This window comes from Acanthaster planci, linkage group LG01 (genome assembly GCF_054643075.1).
Source record: "Acanthaster planci isolate LZ-2023a linkage group LG01, COTS_SCS, whole genome shotgun sequence".
Classification (NCBI taxonomy): domain Eukaryota; kingdom Metazoa; phylum Echinodermata; class Asteroidea; order Valvatida; family Acanthasteridae; genus Acanthaster; species Acanthaster planci.
The window spans coordinates 7653708-7674537 of record NC_141777.1 but is presented as its reverse complement, the minus strand read 5'-3'; the positions used below and the strand labels follow the sequence as shown (position 1 = coordinate 7674537).

Genomic DNA, 20830 nt, shown 5'->3' with positions numbered 1-20830 from the left:
TTGTTTAACTCGTAATTAAATGCTTTGTCATGTATACATGTTTTAGATTTATTGTCATAAGCATATCGGTTATTTCATCCATGAGAGACTATTTGGAGACCGGGGAAATTGCAGAGTGTATATACTGTACAATAACATTGACAGACGCGCACTTATTCAGTTCAGTGAACTGACATCATCCCCAGAGATGTGAATAAAACACACAGGAAGACAGTACAAGTAAATGAAAAGGCATCAAGTGGTTAGCTGTGTTTGATAATTGAACTCTGTCCAAAGGGGAAAAAATAAAAGCTGTAATGTACAAATGAATATACCCAGGAGCTATACCAATTTTAGTTAAGAAATTAGAATAAATAAATTACACCCAGATCTACATGTTCTTGTACTTTTGAAACAGTCACATGACTAGGAAATGTAATATTTATTGTAATTCCACTAAAATTACAGTTACATGTTTCCTACCACGTGCCAGAGATAAGCTGTAGCGCTTTGACAAATTCAGAAAGAGTGCCATCTTAATTAAGAAACACGAAATGTTATCTTCATTTGAACTGCATTACTTTAATAAGAGACTTGAATTTGATGTCTTGTTTTCTTTAAAATAAACAGATGCAGCTATAAAAAAAGAGTTGTCTGAGATATTCATGGATATTGGTAGTCAAGCCATCTGAACAAGTCACTCTTGCAATGTTTAAAATAAAATTAGGTTTAAAGGTATGACATGAGACCCATGACATACCTGGAGGGCAAATAATTTTTAAAATTGTTAGTATTGTTCAATAAAAAAAGAAAATGGGCAATAAAAACCTGGGAAATGAAGGAAGATCTAACTCATTTTAGGCTGCTAACTAACCCTTTTCAAGGGTTATTCGCACCTTTATTCATTACTTAGCGGTGCCCTGACTGCTTAGGACATGAGAACGTAACATTACTACTACAAATACAGTTGGTCCTTGATGGGTTCCACACTGATCATACTAGGTATGCCCACAGACAAGTCATCAGAAGTCAAGTATTCAACCACATTTCATCAAGCCAAGAGATCTGTCCAAATAAACACTGGCATGCTTTCACAACTTATCCAATGTAAACTGTGATCTGACTTGTGACCAATTTGATTACAACTCGGTAATTCCACCAGAAAAGTGGAAATGTGTTATTCTGTTACCACGATCACTGTCACTAGATCATTATAATTCAAAATAAACCCTAACAGTCCCACATCTTCCAATTTCAATATGAATTTTACATACACCCAAGGGGGTTAGGGTTAAAAGAGGCTTTCAAAAAGCGAAAGTAAAAACGTAATGTTTAACCACCTGAAATTACCACTTCCATTTTTTAAAATTGTTTCATGTATGAATTGTGAAAAATAAGGAGCTCAGTATCAGAATCACACTTTTCCAAAGATTTATTGACACTTTTTTCACTTTTTTGTGGAACTGGCCATCTATACCATCCCTTAAAATCCATCCCACATAAATTCAGAACAGAGCATTTCCCCTACCCCCATTCCCACCCTGTCCCAGGCAAACTATTCTTCTTCCATACGTTGTTTGGCTATGATTATTATACACATGTAGGCCAACATTTACATACACTATATTATAGCTCACTCTATATAAACTACTATGCAAGGCGGAATTATGCATTGATCATAAGCTGCTAAAACATTTCTTATGTTGGTAGGCATCATAGTAACCGTTACATCAGTCATCTTTTGCCAGGCCTGGGTGGCCGGTAGCTCGACGTTTGGTGGTCTTTCAAATCAAATCCATCATGGCCCTCCCTGCAGAAATGCACAGCATGAAAAAGTATTGAGAGAACACAGGATGAATTTCAATGCCTTAAGTTTGTGCGATCTACACATGTAAAGCAATCAAATTCTTTGTTAATTACAAGTTAATAAGACTCCAGTCCAAAAAGACAAATTTCTGTGTGAAAAAATATTTGCACTGACAGAGCCAATTTATAATGTTCATGCCATGTGTTATTGTGGGGCGACCATACGTAGAAACCCACAGATAAATTTTAAAATACCAAAAATGACTTCCTCTCATTTTTTGTTTATCGCACTATGTTAGAGTATTGGTGACTCAAATTAACAAGCTAAATACATGACTCAACTCTTGCCTAATGCCTCGACTTGACTTAAGTCACTACGTTACAGTGACTTGACTGGACGCGAGTTACAGAAATTAGTGACTTGTTACAACTCTGGGCGCGCACACACAAGAAAAGTGCATCCAAGTAAATGAGTCGCACGTCCTCAGCGTATACTGTACCAAATGCACATGAGCCCGTGTGTAAACAAGGCGAATTCCCACCAAAGGAACATCGTTGATTTGTAAAACCCTCTCTTGTTCCCAACTTGGAGTGGACAGTCAGTGCCTCTCCCCAGTTTGCTTGGACAGGGCTTGTGAAATCGACTTGGTATCGATTTGAAAACAACTCTTTGTCAGGTACCACTCAAGCATCAAGAAAACCTCGAGAATTATTAAGGAACTTTACCTGAAGCATCTTTTGCAGTAGAGGTCATCATCACATCCGTGGCATCTCAGGGTGGCGTCTTCGTTACAGATGCAGCACCATGGCAACTCATCTGGGTCTGGAGCACTTCCACCATGGAAAGACTGAAATTTGAAAAGGGGATGGAAAAACTGATGAACCCAAAAGACATTAAAACCCAAGACTGTTTATTTTATGAGATTATTGAAATTAACAGATTCCAAATTGGTATTTTCATCTTTCACAGCTTTAAGTATTTTACATTTCAAAATAATATGAATAAGATAATAGTGACTCTGCAAAAGCAATAAACATGAAATCATCATCTACAAACGCTGTTTTTGCAGCAGAAAAATAGGCACAAGCACAAGGGAAATTTACACTTATACCATTAAAGGGCCTCCATCTTCAGAAACATTCACAAGTTGTTCTGTGCTTCATCAGGAATGACATTTTTGTGCCCATTCTAATGAAAGCAAGTGCACTGCACATCATGTAGATTTTACTCTTCTGTGCATGTACAGAGTCTCTTATGAATAACCACAAAGATGTAAAGCCATGTAAATTACTGCAGAGAGTCTAGTACCTTCTGCGTAGATGTCGCTGTTGACTGAGGCTGGCTGTCCTGTGACGCATAGCCAAGTGCCCCCGTCGTTGCTTCCAACTTATCCTGTTCAAGGAGCTTTCCGTGAAAAAAAATACAATAAACAGAGCCCAGCGGTTAACCCTCACTGCAAGACATTTACATGCAATCCACTGACACGTATCACCCGACAGCACCCCCTGAACATGGAAACCAAACAAGTCTGTGTAATCGTGACTGGGCCCAACTAACTGCTGAATACTTAACAGCCAGGAACTACAAGCTGAGTACCTGTTTGATGAGTCTCTTGGAGGCTTCCTCCTCATCCTGTTCCTCATCAACCTCCATCTTCTCACCACTGCTGGGTCCCCTGCCACCTTCTGTCGATTCAAAATCATGGTCCATTGTGTGACAGGTTGTAGTCAATTGACCTATGGCCGTTTGTGAGTTAACCATGCCCCTTTGGAGTTTTGTAATTTGTATATCATGTGATAAGGTAACATTTCACAAGCTGTGTTGACGCAACTCTACCGTGATAGGTCAGTCCCTTGCCTAAATCTCAGGAAAAAATAGCCAGAAAATACACATAAAGTTTACATGAATCAAAAAGTCCAAAACTAAGAAAAAAAAGCTTGGGATTGGACCGGTACCCCAGTGTGAACAAGAATTGAGATTGGCACATTTGACTTTGGACTTATGACTGGACCTGCTTCATCTGCAATTGAGGCTGTGGCTGAAAGAAATGGCTATGACTGTTAATGTCAATGTATCAAATGGAAGTTAATGAGGGCTAGTAGCCACAGCCACTTCCCATAGACACATGCATTAACCACATGCTGCCAGGGAGCCAGGTTTCGGGCACAAGGGTTTATACACGAAACCGGGGAGCCCGAAACTGGACAAAAGAGCTGGGCCTTGTAACAAAAGCCCGTACTCGGAACAAAAGACCGAGCTGCTGGGAATTGCTAACACTTTTTCAGTTGTCAATAGCAGAGGAAATCCGTCATTATTTGAGAGAAGCATGTGCAGATTACCTCCGGGGACAAAGGCACTCCAGCGCTCCAGCAATGAGCGATACATTACCGCTGTAATGTAAGGGCTAATCTGGCCCTTATTGAAAAGATGCCAGTAGCGCACTGTGTGAGTTTCGGGTACAAAAGAAAGTTACATAACACTGCAAAATCTGAGCAGCAGGCCTGGCTGAAATACTTGGACGTTGATAGATGTTGTCTGCCAGATTAGAGTAGTCACCAGACAGTTATTCATGTGGATGTAAACGTCCAGTAAATGAAGCAATGATTTTTTGAAGAATTTTGAAAATGGAAATTCTTGCAAATCCCCCAGTTTTACGTCATGCAACTTCAAATTCCATCCGGCAGTAAGTGGTTAATACCAACCACAAGGCTTTCCTGGTAACCCTAGTCCAAGAACATTAGGTCTTTGGACACCCTGTTGGTCATTTTGGATGTTTCTTTTTTTTTTTACAGAAATGCTTGTGACAGCACAGAAATGTGTCATTGGCAAGCCTTAATTTTCACAACAAGGCAAATATAGACACCTAATTTTCAACTGCTGCTTAAAAATCTTGATTAGGTATCTTGCAAAAGACATTTTGGAATGTAAGCTAACTTTGGGTTGAAATTTTAAACCACTATGCAGATAGACACTGTAAACTGACCTAGCAATAACAAATCATCTGTTGTCTTGAGCTTGAAAAGACTTGAACTCCTATGTGGATAGACTTGGCAATAACTAGCCTTCTATTGTTTTGAGCTTAGCAAGTCTGAAACCCCTGTGCGGATGGACTTAGCAACTTAACAATAACTAACCTGCTGTTGTTTTGGGCTTAGGGAGTCTTACACCCCTGTGCAAATAGAGTAAGCAATAACTAACCTGCTGTTGTTTTGGGCTTAGGGAGTCTTACACCCCTGTGCAGATAGAGTAAGCAATAACTAACCTGCTGTTGTTTTGGGCTTAGGGAGTCTTACACCCCTGTGCAGATAGAGTAAGCAATAACTAACCTGCTGTTGTTTTGGGCTTAGGGAGTCTTACACCCCTGTGCAGATAGAGTAAGCAATAACTAACCTGCTGTTGTTTTGGGCTTAGGGAGTCTTACACCCCTGTGCAGATAGAGTAAGCAATAACTAACCTGCTGTTGTTTTGGGCTTAGGGAGTCTTACACCCCTGAGCAGATAGAGTAAGCAATAACTAACCTGCTGTTGTTTTGGGCTTAGGGAGTCTTACACCCCTGTGCAGATAGAGTAAGCAATAACTAACCTGCTGTTGTTTTGGGCTTAGTCTTACACCCCTGTGCAGATAGAGTAAGCGATTAATAACCTGCTGTTGTTTTGGGCTTAGGGAGTCTTACACCCCTGTGCAGATAGAGTAAGCAATAACTAACCTGCTGTTGTTTTGGGCTTAGGGAGTCTTACACCCCTGTGCAGATAGAGTAAGCAATAACTAACCTGCTGTTGTTTTGGGCTTAGGGAGTCTTACACCCCTGTGCAGATAGAGTAAGCAATAACTAACCTGCTGTTGTTTTGGGCTTAGGGAGTCTTACACCCCTGTGCAGATAGAGTAAGCAATAACTAACCTGCTGTTGTTTTGGGCTTAGGGAGTCTTACACCCCTGTGCAGATAGATTAAGCAATAACTAACCTGCTGTTGTTTTGGGCTTAGGGAGTCTTACACCCCTGTGCAGATAGAGTAAGCAATAACTAACCTGCTGTTGTTTTGGGCTTAGGGAGTCTTACACCCTTGTGCAGATAGAGTAAGCAATAACTAACCTGCTGTTGTTTTGGGCTTAGGGAGTCTTACACCCCTGAGCAGATAGAGTAAGCAATAACTAACCTGCTGTTGTTTTGGGCTTAGGGAGTCTTACACCCCTCAGCAGATAGAGTAAGCAATAACTAACCTGCTGTTGTTTTGGGCTTAGAGAGTCTTACACCCCTGTGCAGATAGAGTAAGCAATAACTAACCTGCTGTTGTTTTGAGCTTAGCAAGTCTGTCTGAAATCTCTGTGTCCTGTTCTAAACCTTGCTGATCCTTCTTCAGCTCCTCTTTGGCATCCTGCATCAGCTTCTGCATCTCTTGCTCCATGTCTTCCTCCTTACAGCCAGAGGGAGCAAACACAGTGTCTTCTGCTTTGGCAGAACCCAACCAATTTGAAATACCTTTTTTAAAAAAAACTGGAAACTGCCGTATTTGGTAATCTGAAATACTTATTGGTTTAGCTCACTTACCATAGAAAAAGTTTCATTTTCTGACCCATGTTTGTCTTTTTACATTATGGGACGGTGTTGTGCTAAGAAATGAAGTTCCATTGCAGTCAAATTAGTCTACTAATCAGAGCCGTGCTGCTCTGAGTTGAAATAGCTATTCTCCTCATTATTACAGGCAAAGGAGAATCAAGAATCAAATTTTTCTTGGGGAGGGGTGAACTTGCTTTGAAATTTTTTTTTCACGAAACCTTTTGTGGTCGTTCTGAGGGGTGAGGCAACACTTTGGGGCATTTTAAATGCTTTTGGAAGGAAATGAAATGTAAAGGTCTTTCTCTTAGGATTAAATAAAAAAACACAAAATGGCTGGGGTGTGGACCCTATACGCCCCCAGGGTACTTTGACCAGCTTCCGTACTTTGTGAACAGCAAAGCATCTTATTATGGAAGAGGTATTTTTGGGGGGGATGTCACATGTACAGTTGGTGAAAATCTGTAAAATGGCACTGCGCTAATTCTGTTGATAACTAACCACAACCAGACAGTGAAATTTGGAATATTGACATGGGTAGAGCCAATGATTTTCCGCAATCGCAGAAAACGGACGGGATTGGCGGAATCAATACTTTGAAATGGAAATCAATGCTTGAAAATGGAACTTACAAAATTTCCTACTAAGAATGGCTTCAAAAGTAAAGAAAATTTTCCGCAAAGAACCATAAACAAATGCCTACCAAACTCTTTTAAAATGCTTGCTTTTAATGAAGAAATTACGCTGGAAACATGCTAAATTGCACCACTCTACCACATGATTGGGTCGTCCACGCCGATACCGATACTTGCAAGCGCTGTGGCATCCGGGAGCCTCAAGCATGTAGGGGCGGCCGGCAGAGTGCAGCAGCGCGGTATGGTACACACATTGGCCATTCACACGTGCACCGTTCTAGCATTGAAATCAAGGCACAAACAAGTTCATACTCACACATGTGCTTATTGCGACATGGAGAATTCTGCACAGACGCCTTGAGACAAGGCTAGTACTGCATGGCGAAAAGATGAAACTGCGGCACCAAAACGAAAGACTAATTACATATTTCTTGAATTAAACGAAACCTCGTCAGCTTGGTGTACCATAGCTGAATCATCACTACAGAAAATTATTTAAAAAGTTGGAAACATTACAGAGTATATCCAAACAATATTTGTTTCTTTTTTGGGAGGGGGAGGGGAGCATGCTTGGGCAAATGGTTTCCATGCATAGTTTAAAACTTGCTCTCCTATTTCATGCTTACTAAGGTATGAAACAGAATTTGAATTTCTGAAGTGGAATTCAGGATTTGAGAAAAACAGACAATACCCAGTTTTGAAACGGAAAATCATTGGCTCTATATGGGTAATGGTGAACAAGATGTTCAAGGATCTTCTTTCCAGATTGAAGCCACAAAAATCGGGCAAATCACCATTTATTTCAGTGCCATCCATCTTAGCATCGATGGCAGCTTCCTCCTTCATTGGTGCCAGAAGGTCTTGAGTTTGCTCGTGAGGTGTGCGCTGGTCTGGCGGCTGATGTGGCTGTCAACAGTAAATGTGAATGTACGGCAAAAATTGAAAACTCAGCAACAATGTTCGGAGCAAATTTGCCTTTGTCTTGGATACAGAAGCTTGGTGGCAAAGGACATGTGATTTTTACAGTATTTAACCCTACTTTCCTCAGATAATTCTTTATTCTGACTGGCTTAAAGAGCTGCAAAAGAAGTACACATAAATTGACCAGAACATTAAATTTGCCCGTGATCAGTAATCTAGACGGCAGTTAACTGAAGATGGACCTTCTTTGTCCTGGCCTCCATTAACAAAAAACAGGATCCCTCTTGTTTATCTTTATTCTAAAGACACAAATATTTCCATGCACCAGTCCCTTCACTGCTATTTAGTGTATGCATAGATTATTACAACCCCAGTCACAGCGTCTGTGGCTTGGGTATGGTGATGTGCTAACAGCAACTAGCTCTGCCATGCGCTAGCGGCGCTCCAAATCAGGCCTCTACCAGAAGTCACAATATTCCTCCCCAAATTGTGTAGTGCAGTATACATCAAGAAACATTACAGCTTGGGATTCCCAATTCTGCATGTTCAGCAGTCCTATTTTTCCTAAAACCAGAGCTGAAATCCAGACTCAAGACTTCGTCTCAGCTGGTAACTTACCGCTGCAGCCGGACTGCCACTTGCCTCAGATGAGGTTGGTTCCCCCTTCAGCTTTTTCAATCTGTCCTCAATTTCTTCAGTGGATAGTGTCCGGCCTGGGATTATCAAAAATACCCACTGTTTTGACAAACCTTACTCTCACTTTCATGGGACTTAAAGGGACAAAAAATGATGGCTGTTTGAATGGCTCCTGCCATCAGGCAAACAGCTCATGAGGGTCTCAATTCAACAACAAATTCCGTGAACAATTACGTTTTCACACTCGCTACGTGGGTTGCTACAGGTGCCGAATTGTCAACAGTGCCAAATAGACTTTGTGCACCTGCACTCCCTTCAATGATGACGGTGCTATTACCATGTCTCCAGCACCAAACCTACATAGTTGTGCACATTCAGATGAAAATGAGTCATGCAGCCTCTTCACCAAACTTGTACAAAATGGCAACACACAGAAGTGTGACCACGAAATGTTCTCATACGACAACAAAGCCCCCTTTCTCTTTCATGCAGAGTCAACAACCCCCCACGTCCCTTTTCATGCAAGTCCTCACCTCGCATTTTCCTCCTGGCGTCCTTCAACCTCTCCAGTCTCTCAGCAATGTCTCTGTCCTCAGACCTCGCCGACGTCAACACCTTCTTCTTGGACGACGACGAGGATGAGCCACTGGATTCCTCATTTTGCTTGCTAGCCAGGGCAGCAATTCTTCTGCAATAAATAAACACAACTGATTCATGTTTACGATTTGAGAACAATCAAATCAGATTTCAAAAATTAAAAGAATTCAAGTTGATCAGCATTGTTCTAGTTTGAACATTCAAACCCATGATCCTAAAAACCTCAACCCTATTCTACTACAGAAACCTTCCTGAAATTTTCACAATCCACAACGTTGTGAGAATCCAATAGCACATTTGAAGCAAGATATGGGACGGAGAGAACCCCCACCTTTAGTGCTGGTCATTTGTTTTACCAAAATCTTCCAACAACTGGGTTTGAAAAAGAAACCTCCTGTTTACTTTTTGAAGTTTTCCGGCAATGTCCACTTCTCTTCCTCGTCCGGTTCATTGCTGGGCGGAGCTGTCAGCTGCTTGTAACATTTGCTGCACACGCTCTGTTCCTTCGGGCCCTTGCCTGGCACCACGATGGAGTGATCTAGGCATTTGCTGCAGAAGGCAAACCCACAACTCTTACAACCGTGCTGCGGGAAAATATAAACAAGGTGTTTAAGAAACGTTGTCCACAGTTTATTGGTTGCAAAAATCATGTCCGTGTCAACATTGGTCCCTCTAGGTCAGTGCATGTAATCCAGACATGAAGAACACAGGTACTTGTACAACTGCTTCGGAATCACACAATTAGCCCTCTCTGACTGCATCAATTTGTATCTTCAACAGTCTTTAATGCAGCAGGAGAGCAAAGGCTATTACAGTTGAAAAGACAATTTCTAGGGGCTCAAAGATCCCCACTTTTAACCACTACCAGCCGGGACTCCGAAATCGGAGCCGTATGGTTTATGTGTGGCCGGGGTCTCCAACCTCGGACAAAGGAAACAGGGCCCTGTAACAAAAGACTGTACTCCGAACAAAAGACCAGGTTGCTGGGCATTACCGGCATTTTTCACTCTCAAAAGTGGTGATAATCCAGTGTTATTTTGAAACCGTATACCAGGGTTTGGGGCATTTAGAGCAAGCGGATTACCACCGGGGACAAAAGCTCTCCATCACCTCAGGGATGAGCCATACAGCACCGCTGCATGCTAATCTGGCCCCTATTGAAAAGAGGTCAGCAGTGCACTGAGCCAGGTTCGTGAACAAAAGACAGTTGTATAACACCGCACAATCTGGGCTCTGTTTACAAGGCTGCAGGCCTGGCTGAAATATTCGGGCATCAATGAAGGTCACCTGTCAACTTAGAGTAGTGCCTAAAGATTACTCCGTGCGGCTATAAACAACTGTTAAATGGAATGATGATTTGTTGAAGGATTTTGAAAACGGAAAAAATGATAGTCATGCCGGCCCAGCATCATCAACGTTGAAAAATGCCCCGGCACGAAGTAGTTAACCTGGTTCCATCTAGACCTGCAGAGATAATGTACATGTACTTGATTTTTACCAAACTTGTCATGGGCCACGTTGGAGTAATGACAATACCGAGGGCGTGTCCCCCTCTCCCGTTCAACCTGTTACAGCTACGCCACTCTACCTGTTGAAGTCACTGCTCGCTCTCACCAGAAAGACTATATGGAAGGAGGAACGAAGAGGCAGGGCACCACTTTCTGAAGATGCATGCTGCTGGTAGCTACTCTCTTTTATGATTCATACATGTAGCTACCATCATGACTATGGAATACTGTCTCAGTGATTTTTATATTCAGCATACATTTTTAAGGCCTTTGCCCTGGCACTGCCTATTTTGGAACTGGAGTTTCAAACATCAGTCAACCACCTTTGAAAAAGCTATGCTTAGTCCATTTCAGCACACAGGAATTATTCCTTCTGTCATAATTTGAGTGAATAACAGTTCCCTAATAATTATACAGATATCACTCAAGGCCACGGCAATGAGCTATAGATCTGCATCCAAAAATGAGGCTATTTTTCATAATTTTTCAATTATACTTCCTCCCTTATTTTTCATCATGTTGCACCATGGTTTCTCATGCCACAGTGTCTGTAATAGGTAAAGGTCAAAAAATAAAAGATCAAAATATTTTCTCTTCTGGGTCAAATGCGTCAAACCTTCATTCAGTCAGTGGAGATTTTTTCATCACAAATCGTTATGTCTATGATGCCCAATTAGTGCCACTTTTTCTAGGTGATAATGCAGGCTGGTACATGTTTCTCAAGAAGTTGCAGACGCAACCTAGTATTTTGTGGCCACAACTTACTAAGAAACATGCACCACCCCACGAAATATATATCACCTAGTAAAAGTGGCACTAATGGGGCTTCATATCAGTCAACAGTACAAACATAACAAATGAAAAAAGTTGGTACCTGCAGTTATGGAACGTGTGTGAGGAAAATCCACTATTTTCCATCGATCAATTCCAAGCCCATGCAAACTGATTGGCAGATCATGTCAAGGTTGTAGCTCTATCACTAATATCATTCACCAGGAAGTGATAAAACGCCCTGAAAACATGCCATATTTAGACCTAGCAGTGAAAATATTGGAGTGTTTACTGAGAAAAGACGTTTAACTTTTCAGACCATGCTCATATAGTTTAGCACATGGTGCCAGGTGAAATTTGTGTACGGAACTCTTTCCCATTATATATGTACACCTCGTGAGCACCATGTCCTTGTGAACCTGACGTAATTGTGCCTGGGCCAAGGCAAGGGTACATATACTACGGTCCGGCCTAGGTACGTGCAGGCGGCATGTTGGGCGCGCGTAACCAACGTTCAATTATCAAACGTTAGGCCTTGCCTACCATGCCTACCTCTCTTCTGAAAATCCCAAATTTTTCGGTGCAACTGAAACACTTGCCATCCATCCTCGCATTTCAACAATAACCTGTGTTGCCCAACAGAATTTTAAGTCAGAAAAGGCACAAGCCCACATTCATGACATTACGCTATGCTGATGCACTGCATGCCTAGCCTACGTGCGTGCAGCGTCTGTATTTTTTAGTCGGTCAATAACCCCACACAGGCTCTTTACAAAAAACATTAAGGAGTACCACGATATGTTATTTATAATACCATTAGATGAAGACGTTCTGTCAGACATAATACATTTTTTAATATTTATTTACTTTTACAAATGAAAGTGTAATTTATGGGGAAAATATCTTACATACGACAAATTGTAATTATTTCATTTTGAGAGTGGATGGTTTTCAGCTTAAAAAAGAAAATTAATTTCGTCAGCGCAAAACAGAAGTGAAAGCGCCGTTGTGCATTGATCAAAGGTTAGTGTTTCTTCTCCGCAAAATTTTGTTCTTCACACCATCTGACCATAATATTTTATTAAATTTTATCAAGACAAAAGCTTCAGAGTGTTTTTTTAAAAAGTGTATCTTTCCTGTCTTTAGTTTTTTACTCACAGGGCCTTTTTGCTATAGATTTTTTCTTGGTGTTGAAACTAAAGATAGGCATTTCAGATGATTTCCAAATTATTTCATTACACAGTCAATTTATAGCAGATATGAAAGAGCATATCTTCAGGAGTTTAACAGTGAAAAAATAATTCAAAACGGCCAAGCGGTTCTCAAGATACATCCATTTGAAAATCGCAAACAACTGTCTAATTTTGACTCCCAGGTCAAAGGTCATCCTTTGTTTTTCTTTATAAAGTGAATGGCACCAGGAAAAGCTCACTTAAACAAGGTTTTTCTTCTGTTACATTGGAAGGACACATTTTATTTCTGTCAAACTTGGCATTCTTACAAATTTGCACATCACTACTACAAATTTCCACATTTAAAATACAAATGTATACCTGATTTGCATATTTAATTGATATAAATGTCAATAAAACGAGATGTCCTGACTCCTGGCAGCTGTAGACTTCGATTAAATTTCTGATGTGGTAGTTACACGTATGTTGGTAAACATTACTGTTTGTCTAATCTTAAATAAAGCCATTTTCTAATTAATTAATCAATATATGCAATGCGTAAAATTGATCAATTTGCATAAATAATCATTTGTGTTTTTTAACAGTACAATTGGCTTTGCTTTCTTTGATTATATTTTTTCCTCATACTTTGATAAATAAACCCCATTGAACAATGTCAAAGACACGTTAACGCGGTGTTCACTTCATGACGTGAACACCTGAACAGTTTATCACGAAATAGAAACCACCACATGAGATGATTTTACGGAGCACATATTCGTACAATGATGTCATTTTTTAACTTAAAAAAAACCATTACCAAAAGATTGGGAAACTTTTTACTCTTTAAGAATGGTATTAATGATTAATTTTGATGAGCTTTTGATAAAAGGACTCGAAATATACGACGGTGATGATTCACGTTTACGAATTTCTTGAACTAGTCGGGCACCCAGACTCCCATTATTATATGTGGGGGCGCCGTCGAGTGGTACGCAGTCTAGATTTAACGTGAACGATTTCTCCGTGCAAACTGCTCAAACGTGGTCCGGAACAAATACATTTCCGGACGCTGTTACTTGGCCAATATTCTTAAAAACTCGTAATCATCAACTAATATAAATATATTTTATACTCACGATGTCACAAAACATAAGATCGTAAACTTCAAGGAGAAACACGGCGTTGAAATGTTGGTTGTGACGTAGCTTCTCAACCACTGGGCCGATTTCGATGTGACAAACACACAATGAACATGAATCCTTCCTCTTTCGTAAAAGACCGGAGGGGTTCGGGTAGCTTTCAAAACACGCTCCGGATTAGCAACGAAATCCCGAATGTCGATCCGATCAAAACCGAACCACGTGCAACCACGCGTGCCGTGCGAGCTTGCACGATCGACGCTGTGACCACTGTGCGGCCAATGGTCACCCCGGGCGTGCTTCCGCGAGGAATTTATTCACTTTTCTTACGAAGTATTTGGTTTTTTGCGCTTATTTTTCGGGGATCAATAGTTGAGATATTTATTTCTGCCATCCTAAAATTTGAAGGTAAATGGATGTAGGGAACGTTAGATATGGGTGTTAAAACTTTGTCATGTTTTTGTTTTTGCATGGGTTTCATGTCACTTTCTGTGTGTGTGTGTGCCCGTGCGCACGTGCGGGCATCCGGTCAACGGGTTTGGTGACGTCACTGAATTGCCTACTAAAGAAAATGTAACTTCCATGACTTCCTTATGTTCCTATAGCTGCAGCTCTACATGTCTTAGATCCATAAATAGGGCCCCAAGTATACTCCTTTGTTGATACACCCTTCGTAGACTACTTTGTCATTAAATTAAGTAGGGCCCTGTTAACGGGTAACGGGTCTATTTCATATTATTTGCTGACACGACTTCGCGTAACCTCTGATCAGTGCAAGGTGAAAACAAGTGCATTTTATGTTCCTTTGCATGGCAAAAGTGCTGGCTGGAAGTCATGCACAAGTTGCGTCCTAATAATACATGACCTTACCTGCCATGCCTGCTTACATCATGACATGCATGATTCCTAGCCTACACAACAAAAGTCGAAGGGCCGAAGTAATGCGTAACATGAACTAAAAAATGAATGATGTAAAATTGAGGTCTACAGAAGTACAAGCAACCATGTAACGTAGAAGTGTGCACAATGATCATATAATGACAATGACGAATGAGATACGATACTTGGACAGAAAACGTACATAAATTTTAACGATAAAGTGTATTCCCAGAATTGTGAGGCACACGCCTCACAGTTGAAACTTTCCATTGCTTTGTAACGCTATGGGATTCTGAATGGACCTGTTTACTTTGTATAAAACTGCATTTTGTCAATCAAATTTTCTCCCCAAAAGCCGTCCACACTAAGTAATATCTCATTACCACTTATTTACGATGGTTTTCTGGACCGTCTATGAGCTATTTTGGGCAAAATTCAGACCTATTACTGTTGCATATGTCTGTTGAATGGAGGACTGGTTCCTGTTCTGTCACAGCCCTCCGAATGTGTATAATAGGGATGGCAACCAGTCCACTGACGTATGATATAGGGCTGATTCAATACGAATAATTCACTTTCCAAATACTCGACCTTCAATTTGATCAAATATGCACATATTCGGGCAGATTGTTAACGAACAATCCATATACAAAATCAGTTGCAATAACGCTCACAATTGTACATTATAATCACTATAATACTAGCTTCTCACATCTAGGAGTGTCTCCAGCCACGATTTAGCAAGATTTAGAGACAAGCAATACTTCTTATCCTTTAAAAGTTTTTAATGAATAATTAACTTTTTGAATGGTTGTATGATTTCTGTTGTTTTTCATTTGAATCTGCTTGAAACAAGCCTCCACAGTGCAATTTTTCTCATTTAAAACAAAAGAAATTACTCTCTTCGTTTTCATAAATTTTGCAATTGAATATTCAAATTCGGAAAATATTTGATACTCGATCAAATATCCGAATATTCGGCACACCCCTAGTATGATACATGCATCGTCTCATTGGCAACGTTGACTCCATGGTTTATGGGTGCTTTCCTTCACGGGGAACCAACATTGCGGGGCAAGATCGTACCCATGGAAAGAGGTTGCGTTAATACATTTAATTTACCTTCTTTTTATTCTTAGCTCTGGAGGTGTGTGTTGAGTATGTTGAATTCAGTCAAGAAGTGCCCTAGATCTGATCACTGATAATGTGCAAGGTGAAGGGACAAAGATCAGAAGATGTTTAAGCACCCCAAGTACTGCACATGTTCAGTTGCCACGCCGATACAAAAGCAAGAGCATACATGTACATGTAGTAGTTCCAGTTTGATGAAACAGCCCACCAACCAGCACAAAAATCCTTTAAAATCCCAGAAAAAAAATTGGTCACTAAGAAAATTTCATATTTTTACTCATAAGAATTTCAAAAAATTTAACTGTTAATCAATTTAGAGAGAAAAACTCAATGAGAAAGCGATCTAGAGTCCCCTTAAGCGGGCCCCTGGACCCCCGGCCATGACCCGTGAGACTGCGGTCACTACGCTCCTGAGCTCGCCATTACTAAATTGTCCCGCACTAAAATAAGGCTGGCTATAACATTGCCTACACGTTATGTGCTTTGTGGTGCATGATAACCATTAACTACGGATGAGTGTGTCGTCAAGTTCCTTCCCCTCTCCCACTTTTTTTGGTCAAAGCAGTACGTTCCTGCAGAGTGCAGACTACAAGGGTTACTTTGCAATGATGACTATTAAAGTGGTTGGGAAGTAGCCTGAACAAATACTTGGATCACATTCCAAAGTGTCTGATGTATTTCCACTGCAGTATATTACCTTTCTCTTTTTTGGAAGGGGAGGGGACGTCAGTGATTGTTAGTGTTCACATGACAACACATCAGGACCACAGGATGTGCGTCCTTCCTCCATCTGCACTGTTTTAATAGGAAACCGTTGAGGTCATTTGGGACCACGCGGATCCATGGCCTGTATGCATGCATTGTGTGGCATGCAGCACGTAGTAGTGTCATGTGATCCACTGTTCAAAACGCTTGGGATAGTTTGGGACCGATTGTTGTTGTGGCATTAATTGAAGGATGTCGGTCAGTTTTATACTTGATACTTGAAATGTAAGTAGTAATGTATGTGTACGCTTGTTTCTGAATCCTGATGGTAAGGAAGGAATTTACTAAACCATAGTTTTATGACATTTTTGAGAGATCTACATGTAAAAGGTACACCCTACAAGTTCTGTACATACAATTTGTTCGGTAGTCGGTATTTAAATATACTCAGGTGAAGTTTTGCTATCCCTTTAGAATTTTTCCAACCGACACCATGGCCAGAAATGGAATCTTGTGGATAATTTTTTTGGTAGTAATTCTGATTTGTGGCCAGTTTGCTGTAAAGTTTTATTGTGTTTTCATATATAGGGTTTTGGGTTTGTCTTTTTTCCTCTCCAGAAATCAACTTGTAATAAATCATGGCTCGTACGAAGCAGACTGCACGTAAGTCCACCGGTGGGAAAGCCCCCCGCAAGCAGCTGGCCACCAAGGCAGCCCGCAAGAGTGCCCCGTCGACTGGCGGTGTCAAGAAGCCTCACCGATACCGGCCCGGCACCGTAGCCCTCCGTGAGATCCGTCGCTACCAGAAGAGCACGGAGCTGCTGATCCGCAAGTTGCCCTTCCAGCGTCTGGTCCGTGAGATTGCCCAGGATTTCAAGACTGAGCTGCGATTCCAGAGCGCGGCCATTGGAGCCCTGCAGGTTTGTGACTTCATCAAAATGGGCAGGGCCATCTGAGTTTGAGCATCAGCTCACTGACAAGTTGTCCAGTTTCAGTCAGAGTCACACGCAATTGGAATGAATGAGAGGGGTGGACAGAAGGCACATACTTGTCAGTTATCGCCCCCTTTTACCCCAATATTTTAACTAGACCTGTAGTCCTTACTTTACTTGTAATAGACTTGTGATTGACCAGGTTGAAAATCTGACATACAGGTCAGCATTTGGTTGTCATTTTACTCTAATTTCCCTCAAATATTTACTTCAAAGCGTCTGATATCTCTTTGAATTCAAAGGTAATGTAAGAACAGTTGACCTGTCAACATGCCTTATTCCTTCCTGAGGTCAGGCATTACCATACAATAGATTCAAAATTGAAATGAACTGAAGGCTCCTTGAAATACCTTTTAATCTATTGTATGGTCATGCCTGACCTCAGGAAGGAGTACGGCTAGGTTGGCAGGCCTGCAACAGTGGTAATTCTTTGTATTGCTACAAAAATGTGACATTCATCCTTATGGAAAGTTGACACAGCTGTGCTGTGAATGGCAGCATTTGTAAATGCGTTAACGTTCCTATTGTTGTGACAATCTTTCAGCCCTCTCCAAAAATTTTCCGTGACTGCTAGGGGAGGAGAATATTGTTAGATTGGTAGTAATGGAAGAGCTCAGCCATGGTTTTTTTTTTCGTATGGGGCTCAAAACCCCATGAAAGTGTGATAGAGTAATTGTGCCATTGGTTTCCTGTGCATCAGAGGCTTTTGGTAGTACTCTGGAAGTTGGTTGATGGGTTTATTTGTTGGAACCAAACAGCAGCCTTATCAATGTCGAGGGAATCGTTTGCTAACATGTCCTTGACATCTGTCACCTTGTGTGTCTCATTCATTCAATCAGGAAGCCAGCGAGGCCTACTTGGTGGGTCTTTTTGAGGACACCAACCTGTGCGCCATCCACGCCAAACGGGTCACTATCATGCCCAAGGACATCCAGTTGGCCCGACGCATCCGTGGGGAGCGTGCCTAGGCACCAGTAGCCCCCCCAGAAGACCACCTGGGTTGGCAAATTGGTTCTTTTTTGGCAGATTCCTTCTTGTAGCCTTGCCAAACCAATAGAGTATTTTTACATCTTCACAGTATGCGTGTGTATGTGTGGTTTTGTGCTTTTGTCCCCGTTTTGTGTTTGGTAATGCTTCTTTTCCTGTAGTGTTTCTTGTGTAGATTTGAATTCCAATTTGTGCTATTTGCTTTCTTATTGCCTCAAGCAATGTGGATTTTCTCTACAAATCAATCTTATGGAAATGTGATAATAAACACAATCAGCACTCCAATCTTGGAAATTTTAAGGTCATTTTACCTGAGGCAGTCAACACACGTTAAAAATACACTGCAACGCATGATCAATGTTCATGCCTGTAATTAGCTGTATTGCCATCTTTAATTAATCCAAGAAGAAAAATTAATTTTGAAGTTGTACTTGCAAGAAGTCCCTCTGCATTGAATTTCCCCTCTATGTCAAGCAGCTTTGTATTATTTGCAGCCTTCACTGGTTTGTCAGCAAAAGAAAAAAAATCAAAACCACAAAGCATTATTTGATATTTGTTTTGATTTTAGAAAAACAGCCCAGGAATTTTGTATCACAGAACATGAAATATCCATAGAGGCTTCATTTTATGTCTTGGATATGTAATTAGGTAGAAGGGACCAAAATTCTCTACACTTGTACCCATATAAATGTAATACATAAGTAAATAAACCCTTTGTGCTCATGAATGCACTGAAGTTCAATCAGGGATTTTTTTGACCATTGCTGGAGATGGCATTTAATAGAGGTAAAGTCTATTTGATGTTTGTAAGTCCCATTTACTATGTATAAGTTATTCTGTCTGATTTTTATGAGTAGTTGTATACAGGTAGCTGGTTATACATGTATCCAGTGTTTTAGTAAATAGTTTTGAATGAGATATCTGGGCACTTTGTTCCCCGCCCTCAGATTGAGTATACGTGTAAGAAAAAACGTCCTTGTTCATTGTTGATCTACAAAGGCAAAGTTAGAAAAAGGAAATAAACTGAGGAAAAAGACCTGGTCTCTGTGAATTTGGTTGAAGTCGGTGCTTGGTCAGTGATCAGGTATGCAGAGAGGTCTTCCCTTTCAAACATAAACGCAATTTTGAACGCGATTTCGAACAACTCTGTTATTAATATGTCACAGTTGGAGGATTGAGAAAAGTTAAGGTGAAGAAAAAGTAAACAAAGGTTTTACGTTCTGCCGAAAATTCTGTGATTTTTGTCTAGATTTCAATTTTTTTTAGTGTGAAATGCAACCGAAGACCTCATGTTTTTGAATGACCATTACTGTCCTTGTCATTTGCATTATTAGTGAAATAAAATATTCCCCAGTTGAAAAGAAAGACGTTGGAAAAATGTTGCATTTATTGTCCTTGCATTGCATTGGAAATTATTTCAGCTTTTAAATTGAAGTAAATCCCCCACCCAAAAAAAATCACAGAACTTTTTAAAGTTACATTTTGAACATCTTTGTGCGTTTTCCCATTCAATTTAATTAGGCTATAACTGTATTGGTATCAAGGAAAGCAAGATGGATAGCATGATAGTACAGTCCCCTCTTTTGTGCATCTGAAGGAGCAGCTGAAGCTAAGAAAGTGTTTGCCTCAAACTTGAGTCTTTCAATGCGCTCTTTCTTCTGTCTGGTGTTCAATGCGCTATTTCTTCTGTCTGGTGTTCAATGCGCTATTTCTTCAGTCTGGTGTTCAATGCGCTATTTCTTCAGTCTGGTGTTCAATGCGCTATTTCTTCAGTCTGGTGTTCAATGCGCTATTTCTTCAGTCTGGTGTTCAATGCGCTATTTCTTCAGTCTGGTGTTCAATGCGCTATTTCTTCAGTCTGGTGTTCAATGCGCTATTTCTTCAGTCTGGTGTTCAATGCACTATTTCTTCAGTCTGGTGTTCAATGCGCTATTTCTTCAGTCTGGTGTTCAATGCGCTATTTCTTCAGTCTGGTGTTCAATGCGCTATTTCTTCAGTCTGGTGTATCAATGCGCTATTTCTTCAGTCTGGTGTTCAATGCGCTATTTCTTCAGTCTGGTGTTCAATGCGCTATTTCTTCAGTCTGGTGTTCAATGCGCTATTTCTTCTGTCTGGTGTTCAATGCCCTATTTCTTCTGTCTGGTGTTCAATGCGCTATTTCTTCAGTCTGGTGTTCAATGCGCTATTTCTTCAGTCTGGTGTTCAATGCGCTATTTCTTCAGTCTGGTGTTCAATGCGCTATTTCTTCAGTCTGGTGTTCAATGCGCTATTTCTTCAGTCTGGTGTTCAATGCGCTATTTCTTCAGTCTGGTGAATGCCCACATGTTGCAGTATCTGTGAGCTAAAATGTCCAAGGTTGATTGGAGTATCCAACTGTCTATCAACATTAAGATGGAAAAAATAGCTGTCTGTACTG

The 20830-nt window shown here is 40.7% G+C and overlaps 2 protein-coding genes across 4 annotated transcripts; one reads left to right on the top strand and one right to left on the bottom strand.

Moving 5' to 3' along the window:
* Positions 1 to 15: 15 nt before the first annotated feature.
* zfyve19 (zinc finger FYVE-type containing 19) lies at positions 16 to 12150 on the bottom strand. 2 transcript variants are annotated; one of them, XM_087142540.1, is made up of 10 exons: positions 11959 to 12150; positions 9530 to 9711; positions 9064 to 9218; positions 8513 to 8607; positions 7768 to 7879; positions 6069 to 6263; positions 3383 to 3471; positions 3095 to 3190; positions 2512 to 2633; positions 16 to 1789 (listed from the first exon to the last, which is right to left on the bottom strand). In XM_087142540.1, exons 1-10 carry the CDS (start codon positions 12010 to 12012, stop codon positions 1714 to 1716), a joined length of 1176 nt encoding a protein of 391 aa, XP_086998666.1. In that variant the 5' UTR covers positions 12013 to 12150; the 3' UTR covers positions 16 to 1713. The 2 variants fall into 2 exon arrangements, with proteins under 2 accessions (XP_086998666.1, XP_086998673.1); XM_087142547.1 differs by having other exon boundaries at positions 6069 to 6230; positions 11959 to 12149.
* A 121-nt stretch (positions 12151 to 12271) lies between these two features.
* LOC110979303 (histone H3.3A) lies at positions 12272 to 19779 on the top strand. Of its 2 annotated transcripts, none has more exons than XM_022234984.2 (3): positions 12272 to 12429; positions 17054 to 17355; positions 18267 to 19779. In XM_022234984.2, the coding sequence occupies exons 2-3, from the start codon at positions 17074 to 17076 to the stop codon at positions 18393 to 18395; spliced, it is 411 nt and encodes a 136-aa protein (XP_022090676.1). In that variant the 5' UTR covers positions 12272 to 12429; positions 17054 to 17073; the 3' UTR covers positions 18396 to 19779. The 2 variants fall into 2 exon arrangements, with proteins under 2 accessions (XP_022090676.1, XP_022090677.1); XM_022234985.2 differs by lacking the exon at positions 12272 to 12429 and adding an exon at positions 16568 to 16720.
* The last annotated feature ends 1051 nt before the right edge of the window (positions 19780 to 20830 follow it).

What these genes read in the sequence shown, in the direction of transcription:
- LOC110979303 (XM_022234984.2), top strand. Translation starts at nt 17,074, where the DNA reads ATGGCTCGTACGAAGCAGACTGCACGTAAGTCCACCGGTGGGAAAGCC. An exon ending in CGGCCATTGGAGCCCTGCAG is followed by an intron (nt 17,356 to 18,266) that starts GTTTGTGACTTC and finishes TCATTCAATCAG; the next exon opens with GAAGCCAGCGAGGCCTACTT.
- zfyve19 (XM_087142540.1), bottom strand. Translation starts at nt 12,012, where the DNA reads ATGGATGGCAAGTGTTTCAGTTGCACCGAAAAATTTGGGATTTTCAGA. An exon ending in TAAGCTCAAAACAACAGCAG is followed by an intron (nt 3,472 to 6,068) that starts GTTAGTTATTGC and finishes TTGAATCGACAG; the next exon opens with AAGGTGGCAGGGGACCCAGC. An exon ending in CAGCGACATCTACGCAGAAG is followed by an intron (nt 2,634 to 3,094) that starts GTACTAGACTCT and finishes TTCAAATTTCAG; the next exon opens with TCTTTCCATGGTGGAAGTGC.